The following is a 14,550-nucleotide window of genomic DNA, read 5'->3' as shown; positions in this document are numbered from 1 at the left end:
GGGCTTGCCCTGCCTGTGGTGGCAGGAGGTCTCGGGGTCTGATCTGGCCCTGAAGCGAGTTGAGGTTGGCTCACGTCACCTCGTGCCTCAGTTTCCCAACCTACAGTAGTTCCCCTGCGCTCAGCAGCAGGGGCAGTGGGGCCGTGGCGTGGCCTGGGCACACACGGTGCAAACAGGCAGCGGCTGCGCTGGCAGCGTGCCGGGCGTGCTGGCTGCCCGTTCCTGACGGTGGCTGAAGGCGCTGATGCCCATCCCCAGGGCCTCCGGGCACAGAGCCCAGCCTGGGCCGCCTGCAAGATTGGGGTCAGGGATTCCTGGGGATTTGCTGTGATTTACCATATGCCACTGGTGGAAATCCCGCACAGCTGTGGCCTTCTGGGAAGGCACAAGGGGGGTGCCAGGACCCCCCATGCTGCCCCCCAGTTGCACCCAGAGCTGGTTGGTGCCAGGGCCTGGCCAAACCAGGACTCACCCTGACAGTGTGGGGGCCTGTCCCCTGCATCACCCTGTGGCTGGGACCCAGCGGTGTCACCAGTGACAGGGGTGTGTCATGCTGGGCAGCTGCTGGCTGTGAGGGCACTGCCAAGATGGGAGCCTGTGACTCTTTGCTGGCCACAGGGACTTGGGGTCATCTCACCTGGGCAGCCCCAGCTGTAGTGGCTCATCAGGGCTGGACTTGAGCCCCAGCACCCTGTTTGCGTTGCTGGAGTAGGGATCCATCCCCTCTGTGCTACCCCCTCCTGTCCCAAGGGGCCCCCGAGCAGGGTGGAGCGGGCAGGGTGCGGGCAGGGGCAAGCAGGAGGTCCTCAGGTGCCCGGGGACCTGTTTGCTTCTGGCTGAGCTGTGACGGTGCCACCAGCCACCTGCAAGACACGGGCACAGTGCTGCACTGCAACGGTGCCCCAGGGACCCCCGTCCTGCCCACGCTCCTCCTTGGTAGCCAGGTCCTGTCCCCAGGCGTCACGATCCCTCTGCTTTGTGTCATCCCCAGTGGGTGCTGGCCTTTGAGATCTTCATCCCTCTGGTGCTTTTCTTCATCCTTCTGGGGCTGCGGCAGAAGAAGCCAACAATCCCTGTGAAGGAAGGTGAGTGCCAGAAGGGTGGTGTCCAGGGCACCTGCACTTGGGGCCACCCCAAGGCTCTGGAGAGCTGCTCCAGCACCCCGGGGACAGCCAGGGGGTGGGGGGGTGACATCTGGTGGGGACCCAGAAGGGCCTTTTGGGGGACATATCGCTGGGCAGGGGCGGCAGGAGAGGGCTGGTGGGGCAGACACAGCAGGGTCGGAGAGCCAGGGGGGGCTTCCCTGAGGGTGGCAGCACCAACCAGCCTGTGGCTGCCATCTGCAGGGGTGTTTTGTTGGCAGAAAGGGGAGATGGAGCTGGATGGTGCTCAGGCAGCCGTGGTCCCCCAAGTGCCTGAGAAGCAGCCGGGGCGGTGCTGGGAAGGGCTCCCTCACAGTGCTGGTGGGGAAATGCACCGCGTGGAGCCCCATTCCTGGTTATGGGGGGGGGCTCTGGGGCCCTGGCAAGGTGACAGATTAATGTGACCGGAGCTGGAGGCTCCTGGAGATGTGCAGCCAGAGCTGGGGCTGTGGTTGCTGGGGCCCACGGGCTGTGCTGCTGGGAGGAGGCAGTGGAGCAGAGCCACCAACTCGCCACGACTCCACATGGCACCGAGATGCCCCATGGGACGCCCACTCCGGTGGGTGCCCTTGCGCACGTGGGGCTGGGGGGCCGTGCTGGGAGCCAGCAGCGGTGGTGGCGATGCTGTAACGACGGTCCAAGCCTGTGTTTCAGCACGTGCCAGCGAGGGAGAGCCCAGCTGCAGGCGCGGGTCCGGCTGCAGGCAGTGGCGGGCACTGCCCTGGTTCCTGCCCCGGCGCTGATGTGCGCTCTGTGTTGTGTGGTTTTTTTGGTTTGTTTTTTCTTTCTTTTTGCTCACGTTTTCTTTTTCTTTCCCACCACCTCCCCTGCCTGCCTGCCCTCCATGCCTCTACTGCATGCGCCAGTCTGTAAGTTGGTGGGGCGGGTGGGTGCCTCCCCCCCTTCCCCTGCCTCTGCCAGCCATGTATTTTGGGGAGAAAGAGCCCAGTTTGGATCAACTCACTCTGGCCTAATCCACACTTCTGTAACCCCATTGCCTTCCTCTGTGGCTGGTGAAGATGAGCTTGGGCAGCACAGTGGCCCCTGCCTGCTCCTTCCTGGGAGCTGCCCAGCCGGGACCAGCCCGTGGTGGTGTCCCCAGCAGGTTGGCAGTGCTGGGTTCCCCAGGTCCTGGGTCTGCTGCCGGCGATCCAGACCAGGTGGAGGCTTGTCCTACCCCTTCTTAACAGTTAGACTTGATGATCTTAAAGGTCTTTCCCAACCTAAATGATTCTATGATTCTTGCCGCCCTCCTGGAGCAGACCCTGCTGGGTGCTGGCACCCATGTGATGGCCTGTGGTCACCCAGTCTTGCCTCTGCCCCCCTCACGCTGGTCCCCAAGGGGCTGGAGATGGCTCCCACCCCTGCACCACCACTGGATCCCTGTCCTGGCCCCTTGCAGCTGGGATGAGCCAGGACGTGGCACTACTAGGAGCCTGGAGGCCAGCAAGATGCCACCCATCTGGCTTTGTCACCATAGTGTGACGTGGCCACCACCATCTGTCCCATCACCCCAGCAGGCTGCTAGCCTATCCCATGCTACACCTGTCCCATGTCCCTGCCAGAAGCCCATCTTCACCAGCCCGTGCCCATCGCGGCCATGCTATCAGCACTGACCTGCCTCTAACCACGGGGCCACCAGCCGGGGTGGCAAGAGCAGGCTCCCTGCCTGGCACTGCCCAGTGACAACCTCTGGTCCCCTTTGGGCAGGGCCCTTCTGGGCTTGCCCTGCCCAGGGAAGGATGTGGAAAGACCCCGGCAGGGACAATGACTCAGCGCCGGCGGAGGGGGGGAAGATTTGCTGTCCCCTTGCTGCTCCTCATTTCTTCCATCTCCCCCCTCACTGTGTCTCCATTTCCACCCACCTCCAGCAGCCAGACGTCGGGGCAGCCGGGCAGCGGGGAGGCCAGGGGTTCAGGGAGATGCGGGTGACTACTCTGTTTTCCCTGTCTTTCTCCTCCTTCTCTTCCTCTGGAGATCCAGCGGTGCCTCTGAGGTTACTAACAAGAGGGGCCGAGAGGCCGGGGAGGTTGGCGGCTGTCCTGGGGGAAGCGGCAGAAGTCTGCATTGTCCTGGGGTGGGAGGGACCCATCACCCAGGGGCAAGAGAGCAGGAGCCAGGGTGGCAGGAGCTGCCCACAGCCCCAAGGGGCCACCAGCCGGGAACAGCCTTGGTGGGAAAGCTGCAGACCTCTGACCTTGGCCGCCAACCTCCTGCAGGGCTCACAGGGCCCAGCGCGTGCCTCTCTGAACTGAGTGTCTGTCTCTCCGGTGGCCCCCTGCCTCCCCCCGCCTCTCTTCCCTCCCTGCCCACACCTTCCCCGGCCTCTTCTGCGCTCTCCCGCTGGCTCCAGCTTTCTACACGGCAGCCCCACTCACCTCAGCCGGGATCCTGCCCGTCATGCAGTCCCTGTGCCCCGACGGCCAGCGCGATGAGTTCGGCTTCCTGCAGTACTCCAACTCGACGTGAGTCCTGCCCTCGCCGTGCGCTTCCTTCTCCCGCCCTGCCTGCTCCTGCACGGCCCTGGGCACAGCCTGCCCCTTCCCACACTGACACCGCCCCGCTGGGGACAAGGCACAAGCTCTGCTCCGTTGCAGAGCTCTGTGTCCCCAGGGTGCAGGGGACATCTCAGCCCATTCCCCCGCGGGCTCCAGGGTGCCTGGTGCTGGGAGGAGGATTGAGGTGACCCCTGGGGACACCTCGAGGGGACACCTCGAGGCTCTGAGGCTCTCCTCTGCGCCCCTGGCGTGGTGGATTCAGTGCACAGGAGGGGGCAGCTCCTGGGGCAGTGGTGCCCCGTGGCAGGCAGCACTGCTGGCCTGTGCACCCATAGGGCCTGTCCCCCCTGAGTTCTGTGGAAGGTGTCCCTGTCCCTGACGCTGCGGCGGTGCTGGGCTCTCACAGGGTGACACAGCTCCTGGAGCACCTCAGCGAAGCAGTGGAGCAGAGCAGCCTCTTCGACCCACAGCACCCAGGGCTGGAGGAGGAGCTGGAGTCGCTGCGCCGGCGCCTGGAGGCACTCAGCAGCAGTGAGCCCAGCTCCATGGAGACCCACTTCAGTGACCGAGCAGGTAGGCTGCACCCTGCCTGCCCTGCACCCTGCCTGCCCCGCCGCCACCGGGGTGGAGATGCCCCCCCGCCAGGCACTCAGTGGTGTGATGGCGTGCTGCGTGCCAGGCAGGGCCAGCTGTCATATGTCCCCATGTGGGGCTGTGCCACATCCCCAGTGCTGGCAGGATACTCTGACCCCTCTCCCTTGCTCCGTGCCAGGATCTGGCTTCACACTGGCATGGGCGGCCAAGGACCAAGGCGAGCTGCACCGCTTCCTGACGCAGAACCTGTCCCTCCCCAACAGCACAGCCGAGCTGCTCCTGGGCTCCAGCGTTGACCTGCGGGAGGTGGGTGATGACCCCCAAGAGGTGGTGACAGCCTGCAGGAGGTGGGTGACAACCTGTGGGAGGTGGGTGACCGCACAGTGCTGCAGGGCCAGGCTTTACAGGGCACGTCCCAACCCCGAGAGCCCTGACCACCAGACCCACAGGGTGGGAGTCAGCGGGCAACCCAGACAGGACTTACTCTGCCCTGCCACCCATGCCACCCCGTGCTGGGGCATTGCTGGGCAAACAGGTGCTCCTGGCATGCTCAGCAGCCTGGCTCCCATCTCCGGTCCAGGTGTACCGCCTGTTTTTCGGTTCCTTTCCTTTGGTACCGGATGAGACCCATGAGCGAGACCTGTGGGATGGGTTTGGCCCTGGTGAGAAGATGATGCAGCTGGAGGTGAGGAGCGGTGTCATGTGCGGGGGACGTGGGGCAGAGCTTGTCCTCTGCGTCCCCTCCATTTCCCACCACAGGGCGATCTGGGGGTGCCCATCCCGGCAGAGGGGGTGTGACAGGATGCTCTCAGGTGGCCAGAGCAGCAGCAGGAATGGCTGGGTCCTGTCCCAGTGCTACCACCGGTTCCCCCAGTGCTTCGAGGCGCACCAGTGCCTGTGCCTCTGTTTCCCACTGCAATGGGTGATGGCACCTCCTGGACGGTGGCCGTGGAGGGAGGTGGGGAGATTGTTCCCTCCTGTGTCTGGGGTGCAGGGGACCCATGCTCCCCCAGGGACAGTGCTCCCTCCCATCTGCACATCCCCTTTTCTTCCCATCCTCATGGAGACCGTGGATGTGAGTGCTGTGGGGCCGTTCACATGTGCTTGGGGACACACATGGAGGGGGACTCTGGGGAGCCCCCACACCACCAGCCACCCCGGTTGGTCCTCTTGCAGAAGAGCCTCCCCAGTGGCTGGAGAAGCCTGCGGGAAGGGCTGGTCCACAGGGCGCTGCGGGACCCTGCGGCAGCCCCGCACCGGCCGGCGCTGCTCCGCCTGCTCTCCCAGGCCCTGGGCCTCGCCAGCACCGCCCCGGCACCCACCACCTCTGACAGCCCCCAGGCCTTCATCACAGAGATGGAGGTGAGCGCCTCGCGGGGCGAACCGGGGCGCGCGGGCAGCTGCTCTGCCAGGGTGGGCACCATCGCAGTGTCCCTGCGACCGGGGCTGCACCCCCACGGCTCCCTGCCCTGTAGGGTGTCCTCTTCACTGGGCCGGTGCTGGAGCAGCTGACATGTGAGCAGAGCCCGGGGGGGCTGCGACACCTCCTGCACGTGGCTCCCAGGCAGCAGCCGCTGCTGCAGGCGTACCGAGCGCTGGCCTGCAACGGCAGCCGGGCCGCCCGCCGGGAACGCTTCGCCCAGCTGGCTGCTGAGCTCCGGGACCAGCTGGACACCCCCAAGATCGTCAGCAGGGTGAGAGCGGGGCTGTGGGATGTGCCTCCTACCAGCTGTGGGTGGGCTGTGGGGCAGGGACAAGTCCTGGGCAGGGTTTCCCTACTCACCAGGGGATGCGTGGGGATGGGGGCTCTGTTACATGGCCCAGCTGCTCCTGATGACCCCTTTACCCCACATGGGCACCCCCCACCCAGTCCCATGGTGGAACCCCAGATGATTCCTCTTCCTGGCACCCGCTTGGACACTGCCCATTGGATGGGGCTGGGTGTCCCCAGCATCTTCCAAGCGTGTCCCTGCAGGCTGCTGTCCCCAGCGCTGGCAGTGTCCTTGGTGGCACAGTTCCTTATGGCTGTCTCTGAGGTCCCCCTCTTTGTCCCACCTGAGTCTGACATGTCCCTTGCGGTCACAGAGGACCATCCTTCCTACCTGAGGGACATCTTGTGTCCCCCAACAATACCCTGCCAGCATTTGCCTGCACTCCCGCTGCCACAGATGCATGGCAATGAGTCCGGGGCCCCAGCTGGGCACAGCTCCAACCTTTTAACCAAGACAGTGGACATGCCACTGCTTGGGGTCCCCCTTGGTCCCCTCCCGCTAGTGAGCAGGGCCCTGTTACCCCAGCCACGGGTGACCCCTTGCCTGCTCATCCTCGCAGCTGAAGCTGGACGAGGTGAACAGCACGGCCACCCAGCACCGCCTCCGCGCCCTCCTGGAGGACCTGGTGGAGATGGAGAAGGTTCTCCGGGACGTGGACATCCTCTCGGCGCTGGCCAAGCTGCTGCCAAGGGGAGCCTGTGCCAGCAAGGCCCCGCCACCCACTGCTAACAGCACCGGCTGGGCTGGCACCAACGCCACGGCCGGCAACGCCACGGCAGAGGAGGAGGGTGCTGGGGGAGGGTCGGCCAGTGGCGACAACCCCCAGGGACAGTTCTCGGCGTTTGTGCAGCTCTGGGCTGGGCTGCAGCCCATCCTCTGTGGCAACAACCGGTAGGGGCCCCGGGGTTGGAGTGGACTGGATCCAGGTGCTCTCTGGTCGGGACAGGGGTGTGGGAGAGCCCACTTCACCTCTGACAGTGGTCAGGGGCCCTGGCCATCGCTTGATGAGGCGTGCGGGAGAGGGATGCTGCACTGCATCCTTGTGCTGTGGACAGGGGAAGCTCCCCGAGCTGGGCAGTGCCGTGCTGGCCCAGTGGTCGGTGTGAAATCCCCTCCCAGTCAGGGGTGGGGGCTGCCTGCAGTGAGGGGCACTGGGGTTGGAGCAGAGTTGGCAGCCTGAGCCCCCTTTGCAGGACGATTGAGCCTGAGGCGCTGAAGCAGGGCAACATGAGCTCGCTGGGCTTCACCAGCAAGGAGCAGCGAAACCTGGGCCTCCTCGTGCATTTGATGACCAGCAACCCCAAAATCTTGTATGCACCCGTGGGCACTGAAGTGGATAAGGTCATCTTGAAGGTGAGGGTGCAGAGGCTGGGGCCCCCGTTCTTCCTCTCCCACCAGCTCCACTCTGCCTAGACAGGCTCAGCGGGGCCCGGGCTGCCAGCCCAAGGAGCCAGCTGCCAGCCAGCGCTGCCAGAAGCAGACAGCTGCCCTGGCCCTTGTTGGGGTAGTGATGCCTGCTGGGAGGTGGGCAGGTACCGCCATGGCTGCTGGCCATTCCAGAGAGCAGGGGGGCCACTGCCTCTTCCCACTGTGTGACCTTCCTCCCCCCTAGGCCAACGAGACCTTTGCCTTTGTGGGCAACGTCACCCACTACGCCAAGGCGTGGCTGAACATCTCCCCTGAGATCCGTGCCTACCTGGAGGAGGGCAGGCTGCAGAGGCGCATCCACTGGCTCCAGCAGGTAGGATAGTGTGGTGGGGACTGAGCCTGCCTGGGTTTTACTGACCTGGGGATGGAAAGGGGGTGTCCTGCCCCCTCGTAGCTTCTTCATGTGAAGCTCTCAGGTGCTCCTAGGTGCCCACCCTGCTCTTGCGAGGACCCGGCTGGCTCCCTGTGCAGGGTGGACGCTGTCCCTTATCTCCAGGAGTAGCACTGGGTCCTGTCTGTGTCCATGGGGAGGACAGGAGGCTGAGAGGCAGGGCATACCCCAACTTCTCCCTCCCATGTCTCCCTCCCTGTCCCAGTTCACTGCTGACCTCCACAAGCACCCAGAGATCCTGAATATCTCCGACAGTGATGTTCTCCACAACTTCCTCAATGGCAACTTCTCCATGCCCAACGCCAGCGTCCTTCTCCAGCAGCTGGACACCATCGACAATGCTGCCTGCGGCTGGGTCCACTTCATGGCCAAGGTGAGATTGTGCCTGCTGTGGGAACATGGGTGCTGGAGCGGCACCCACCGCCCGCAGCCAGGCTCTGCAGGGCCGAGGAGGAGTCACCTCCACTCAGACCTCCTTAAGGCCATGGGATGGGAGCCATGGAGGAGATAGTGGCTTCTGCAGTGTCAGGAGCTTTGGGGTAGATGTCAATGGTGGAGGTGCCCATCCACTCTTGGGTTCGGGGGCTTGTGGGGTGGCTGTGGGTGGCACAATGCTGCACCGTGTGCAGGGTCTGCTTGCCAGACCTGTCAGGGCCAGTGGGGACTCATCAGCCCTCCCCTCCCACCAGGTCAGTGTGGACATCTTCAAAGGCTTCCCGGATGAGGAGAGCATCGTCAACTACACGCTGAACCAGGCCTACCAGGACAATGTCACAGTCTTTGCCAGTATGTCCCCAGGAAGCAGACCCTTTGCAGGGGTCCCTGAAGCCATGTCCTTCTCTAGCTGTGCCCTGGGCTGGGGCCACTGCCTTTGGGACATGGCTCCCCGGGTGGTGGAGGAGCAGACCAAGCATCTTGCGGTACCTGTCCTCTGCCCTTGGCCGAGCCCTGCTGGGCGCAGTGCCCTGCCCCTGTCCTGGCTCTGCCACTGCCTCTGCCTGCAGCCCACGTGCCCTTGGCTCCCACGCCAGGGCCGTGCCCACCTTCCTCATCTGTGACAGCCCTCACGGTGCCATTGGTTGGGACACGCTGAACCTCCCTGCCCGTTGCTGTGGGATGGCTGGTGTGGCCATCTCCCGTGGTGCCAGCGGGCTCCCTGCCTCTCCTGCTGCCCACAGGCGTCATCTTCCAGACCAACAGGGATGGCTCCCTGCCCCCGCATGTCATGTACAAGATCCGGCAGAACTCCAGCTTCACAGAGAAGACCAACGAGATCCGGCGGGCATACTGGCGGCCTGGCCCCAACACCGGTGGCCGCTTCTACTTCCTCTATGGCTTCGTCTGGATCCAGGGTGAGTGCCAGCTCCGTGCCACAGCTGCCCGCATCCCTGGCCCCTGCCTGCACTGCCCGCTCAGCGTGGCCTGTCCTCCCCAGACATGATGGAGCGTGCCCTCATCAACACATTTGTTGGCCACGATGTGGTGGAACCTGGCAACTATGTGCAGATGTTCCCATACCCATGTTATACCCGGGACGAGTGAGTAACACGCGCATGGGCAGGGGCAGGACACTTCAACTGGGAAAAGGGGACAAGTTTGGGGGCAAGTTTGGGGGCCTGAGAGAGATCGCTGACATTGGGAGTGATGAGCAACCAGTTAAGGTCTGTTCCTTGGACCACCAGCCTGGGAAAGCGGGGGAAGAATTTTGTGCCCCGTTCGCAGCTGAAGTGAGGAACTCATAGCTGAGGGGTGTCTTGGAGGCTGAAAGATTTGAGGAGAACAAGGAGTGTGGTAAATGAACAGCACATGTATCTGTTGGTGGTTATCGAACATGGTGATCTGGAGGAAGCACCTGGCGAAGTCCCAGAGCCACTAGCCCTCCAGGGCAGGGGGTGGATAGGGCCACGTCCACACCAGGGTAGGCAGGACACTGGGCTGAGCCCACAGCTGCTGCCCAGGACCTGGCAGCCAGGACACCAGATTGTCCTATGGGCTCATTGAAGAAGCTCTTTCAGGGCACTAAGGAGCTGCTGGACCAGAGGGCTGGTTGTCCCCGGGTGGTGGGAGAGCCCCTGTGCTGCCCTGTGCCCCATGGTCTCCCCGGATCTCTGCAGTGGTGCAGCCATCCAGCTCTCCCCTCTCTTTCTCTACCACACCAGCTTCCTCTTTGTCATTGAGCACATGATGCCCCTGTGCATGGTGATCTCCTGGGTCTACTCGGTGGCCATGATGATCCAGCACATTGTGACGGAGAAGGAGCATCGCCTGAAAGAGGTGGGGATGGTGGGAGAGGTCCCTGCAGAGGAGCTGGCATCTCAGAGCTCTGAGTCCTACAATACATCCATGGGCACCCTCCCCATGTCTCCAGGGCACGGGAGCTGGGGTGGGTGCAGATCCCACATCCCTGGGCTGAGCTGGTCCTTCGGAGTGTCCCCGGCCCAAGCCCTCCCCATCGCCAGAGGGAGCTGAGCCCGCTGGTACCCTGGCACAGGGTGCTGTGACCTGCCCACTCCCAGCAGCCCCCAGGGACCCCTCATCCAGCCCCGGCGAGTGAGGCAGCGGGGATGTGCAGGCAGGGGACAGCCCTGCTGAGCAGTGTTGTCCTCACAGGTGATGAAGATGATGGGCTTGAACAACGCAGTGCATTGGGTGGCTTGGTTCATCACCGGCTTTGTCCAGCTCTCCATCTCAGTCACGGCGCTCACTGCCATCCTGAAGTACGGCAAGGTCCTGATGCACAGCGATGTCCTCATCATCTGGCTCTTTCTCGCCATCTACGCAGTGGCCACCATCATGTTCTGGTGAGCTGCCTGCTCCGCGGGCTGAGGCCATGGGCGGCAGCACGGTCCTTGTGCCATGGGGTGAGGGTGCTGGGAGCTGTGTGGGCGAGGGCCAGTGGAGGGGCACAGGTTGCCCCAGCCAGCTGGTTTGAGGGGACAGTTTACCACCTCAACACCACCAAAATCAGACAGTGTGAGGAAAACCCTGGTGGGGCAGGATCCGAGGTGACGCTGTCCTCCCTGCAGCTTCCTGGTATCGGTGCTCTACTCCAAGGCCAAGCTGGCCTCTGCCTGTGGTGGCATCATCTATTTCCTCAGCTACGTGCCCTACATGTACGTGGCCATCCGGGAGGAGGTGGCGCATGACAAGATCACGGCCTTTGAAAAGTGCATCGCGGTGAGTTGGATGTGCCTGCTGGGGAGGTGCTTGGCCCAAGGTTTGCCCCAGGCACCCCATGTCCAGTACACAGGCCACCAAGCTGTCACCAAGCCCTGGGCAAACCTCTGCCTGTATGAACCAACTCCCCATGGGCTTTGGAGGCATCTCCAGAAGGTTGGTTCCTCCCAGGACAGGGAGCATCTCCACAGGGCTGGGTGGGGCAGCACCAGGTAGGAATTTGCCCCAGCCTGTTCCTCTGGAGCAGGCCTGTGGTTCCTGCTGATGTCCTTTTCTCTTCCCTCCACCTCTCCACAGTCTCTCATGTCCACCACGGCCTTTGGGCTGGGTTCCAAGTACTTTGCACTGTATGAGGTAGCTGGCGTGGGCATCCAGTGGCACACCTTCAGCCAGTCACCCGTAGAAGGAGATGACTTCAACCTCCTGCTGTCCATGATGATGCTGATCGTGGATGCCGTGGTGTACGGGGTGCTCACGTGGTACATTGAGGCTGTGCACCCGGGTACGTTTGGGGCGTGAGGGCACCTCTCATCTTATGGGAGCCTCCTCACTGGGGACCACCTGACGTGGTGGGGTTCAGCGCAGCGTGCCTTCAGGGTCCCCTGTGTGTGTCCTGTTGGGGACACCTGCCCACATGCCCTGCCCCAGTGGTGACACCAGCAGGTTCCTTGGAGATCTTCAGGCGTGTGTCTCAGTTCACTGGCCACCTGTAGCAAAGCAAGGTGTCCATGCCTGGGGCACTGTTACCCTTTATCGCCTGCTTGGGGGGGGGTCTCACCCGCTTCCTTTGCTTTTCTTGTAAACCTGAAGCATGAGCCAGCCCCAACCCAGAGCCCAAAGGACTTTGCTTCCTTACAGAGCCCAGCAGCGTTGCCCTGAGCCCAGCTGGCCCTGGTGCTTGCAGCCCCCCCTGCAGTGATGTCCCTGAGCTGGGGAGACCTCCAAGCCCATGTCCACGGCTGCACCCAGCTGAGCTCTGCCCCGGCACTTGGCCAGCTTCTGTGCAGCCATGGGTGCAGGGCTGGCCATGACTCCGTCGGGGTTGTGCTTTCAGGCATGTTCGGCTTGCCGCGGCCCTGGTACTTCCCTTTCCAGAAGTCCTACTGGCTGGGCAATGGGCGAGTGGAAACCTGGGAGTGGACCTGGCCCTGGTCCCGCACCACTCGCCTCAGCATCATGGAGGAGGATCAGGCCTGTGCCATGGAGAGCCGGAGGCTGGGTGAGGGCAGACAGGGGTGGTGGGAGGTGGTGCCCAGGTGGCCCCTGGCTCTGCTGCAGGGTCCTGCATGGACCCCCGTGTGTCCCCTGTGCCCTTGTCAGGGCAAGGTCCTGGGCCAGGCTCTGCTGCCTGTCTGGCAGCTGCTGCCTGTGGTGTGGGAGGGAGGAAGCTGGTGAGAAGCAGAGGGGAAGGGGCCATGAGCCAGCACAGCCATTATGGGATGGAGACAAGGAGGTGCATCCCCTGGGGAGTCCCGCTCCAAGCTTGGCCTCCCTGCCACCCCGTGGCTCCTCACCACCCTGCTCTCACAGCAGAGGAGACACGGGGCATCGAGGAGGAGCCAACCCACCTTCCCTTGGTTGTCTGCATTGACAAGCTCACCAAGGTCTACAAGACAGACAAGAAGCTGGCACTGAACAAGCTGAGCCTCAACCTCTACGAGAACCAGGTGGTGTCCTTCCTGGGGCACAACGGCGCGGGGAAAACCACCACCATGTGAGTGCCTGTCAGGGTGGACATGGGCCATGTCCTTTTGACCAGCTGCAGTGGGTGGGGAAGGTGCTGGCTGATGCCCTTGCAGGGCTGTGTGGCAGCTGGTGCCACGCCCAGAGGGCAGCAGTGTGGATGTGGAGGTGGCACAAAAGGGGGACAGGCAGCAGGTGCATGGCCCTGCACTGGCATTGCTCTGCTCAGCGCCCAGCAGATGTTCTTGAAGGTGGTGGTTGGGATTGGGACCAGATGGAGGAATACGAGGTCCCTCACACTGTTGCCTTTCTCTGTCCATCCAGGTCCATCCTCACCGGCTTGTTCCCTCCAACCTCGGGCTCTGCTACCATCTACGGCCACGATATCCGGACGGAGATGGACGAGATCCGGAAGAACCTGGGCATGTGTCCCCAGCACAATGTGCTCTTCGATAGGCTGACGGTGGAGGAGCACCTCTGGTTCTACTCGCAGCTCAAGAGCATGGCAGAGGAGGAGATCCGCAAGGAGATGGACAAGTAGGCACTCTCCTGCTCCTTTTGCCCCATCTGTGCCTTTTACCTGAGTGGGTCCCCTTCCTGCTGGTTGAGCCATGGTGGGTGATCTGGTAGCAGAGGTGTCCCCTGGAGCAACTCCACCAGGTTTTCCAAAACTTGGAGTATCAGGCTGTGGAAGGTAGCAGAAGATGCTTCTGTAGTCTGGCTGCAGTTGGGCTCTCCCAGCAGCCGAGGGCTGTAGGTACCACGCGGGGAAGAGGCATCATGTGCTCCCCGCAGGCACTGGGTGCCAGTACAGCCACCCCTGGCATCCCTGGTGCTTCTCCCCTGTCCCCAGGATGATTGAGGACCTGGAGCTCTCCAACAAACGCCACTCCCTGGTGCAGACTCTCTCGGGGGGCATGAAGAGGAAGCTGTCGGTGGCCATTGCCTTCGTGGGTGGGTCGCGGGCTGTGATCTTGGATGAGCCCACAGCTGGTGTGGACCCGTACGCGCGCAGGGCCATCTGGGACCTCATCCTCAAGTACAAGCCAGGTGAGAGAGGTGGGCAGAGCCCAGCATTGCTCCCCTGGCTGCAGCAGCCCCGATCCCTCCGCTGAGGCTCTGTGCCGCCATCAGGGAGAACCATCCTGCTCTCCACGCATCACATGGATGAGGCCGACCTGCTGGGTGACCGCATTGCCATTATCTCCCATGGCAAACTCAAGTGCTGTGGCTCCCCGCTCTTCCTCAAGAGCACCTATGGTGATGGCTACAAGCTGACAGTAGTGAAGAAGCAGTCGGACACCAGGAACGGCGCAGGTCTGGGGGGCAGCGGGACGTGTGTTTAGAGGAGTAGGTGGGATGAGTCCTTCTTCAGCCCAGAAAAGGAACGAGTGGTCAAACCCAAACTCCTTAGGCAATGTGGAGGGCAGAGGGGGATGGGGCAGGGCTGCAGGAGGTGGGACCCAGACAGGAGAAATCAAGCGATGCCAAGTTAGACCCTGTGTGGCAGCACTTGTCTCCAGGCACTGGTTCTGTGCAGCCCGTGGGCTGCCCACCGAGACGTCCAGCATGGGCTGCGGTGCAGAGCACTGTCCCCAGGTGTGGTGCGTTAACCCCAGCCAGCAGCTAAGCACCATGCAGCCACTCGCTCGCTCACTGCTCCCCTCTCCCAGTGGGATGGGGAGGAAAATTGAAAAAAAAAGTAAAACGTGGTTTTACTTTTACTTGTGCATTGGAGATAAGAACAGTTTAATAACTAAAATAAAGTAAAATATAATAATAATAATAACAACAAAACAACAATAATAAAATAATGATTATGATGATGATGAAAAAGGAATGTAACAAAAAGAGAGAGAAATAAA

The 14,550-nt window shown here is 62.6% G+C and overlaps 1 protein-coding gene across 8 annotated transcripts in view; it reads left to right on the top strand.

Annotated features, from left to right (window-relative positions):
• Window positions 1-14,550, top strand: part of ABCA2 (ATP binding cassette subfamily A member 2) — a 36,802-nt gene that overhangs the window by 7,834 nt on the left and 14,418 nt on the right. For 3 of the 8 annotated variants that reach the window (XM_074890879.1, XM_074890874.1, XM_074890873.1), the window contains exons 2-24: window positions 992-1,103; window positions 3,511-3,607; window positions 4,047-4,213; window positions 4,413-4,540; window positions 4,815-4,919; window positions 5,411-5,596; window positions 5,710-5,928; window positions 6,566-6,897; window positions 7,200-7,359; window positions 7,619-7,747; window positions 8,031-8,198; window positions 8,515-8,611; window positions 9,004-9,177; window positions 9,261-9,363; window positions 9,985-10,099; window positions 10,436-10,626; window positions 10,852-11,002; window positions 11,300-11,504; window positions 12,057-12,221; window positions 12,533-12,716; window positions 13,010-13,222; window positions 13,539-13,735; window positions 13,820-14,002. In XM_074890879.1, the coding sequence (XP_074746980.1) occupies window positions 992-1,103; window positions 3,511-3,607; window positions 4,047-4,213; window positions 4,413-4,540; window positions 4,815-4,919; window positions 5,411-5,596; window positions 5,710-5,928; window positions 6,566-6,897; window positions 7,200-7,359; window positions 7,619-7,747; window positions 8,031-8,198; window positions 8,515-8,611; window positions 9,004-9,177; window positions 9,261-9,363; window positions 9,985-10,099; window positions 10,436-10,626; window positions 10,852-11,002; window positions 11,300-11,504; window positions 12,057-12,221; window positions 12,533-12,716; window positions 13,010-13,222; window positions 13,539-13,735; window positions 13,820-14,002 (3,781 nt within the window). Of the gene's footprint in view, window positions 1-991; window positions 1,104-3,495; window positions 3,608-4,046; window positions 4,214-4,412; window positions 4,541-4,814; window positions 4,920-5,410; window positions 5,597-5,709; window positions 5,929-6,565; window positions 6,898-7,199; window positions 7,360-7,618; window positions 7,748-8,030; window positions 8,199-8,514; window positions 8,612-9,003; window positions 9,178-9,260; window positions 9,364-9,984; window positions 10,100-10,435; window positions 10,627-10,851; window positions 11,003-11,299; window positions 11,505-12,056; window positions 12,222-12,532; window positions 12,717-13,009; window positions 13,223-13,538; window positions 13,736-13,819; window positions 14,003-14,550 lie in introns of all 8 variants that reach the window. The other 5 variants (XM_074890880.1, XM_074890878.1, XM_074890877.1 and 2 more) reach the window with 3 other exon arrangements.

Source organism: Strix uralensis, chromosome 21, assembly GCF_047716275.1.
Source record: "Strix uralensis isolate ZFMK-TIS-50842 chromosome 21, bStrUra1, whole genome shotgun sequence".
Taxonomy (NCBI): Eukaryota; Metazoa; Chordata; class Aves; order Strigiformes; family Strigidae; genus Strix; species Strix uralensis.
This window is presented reverse-complemented; position numbering and strand designations above follow the sequence as displayed.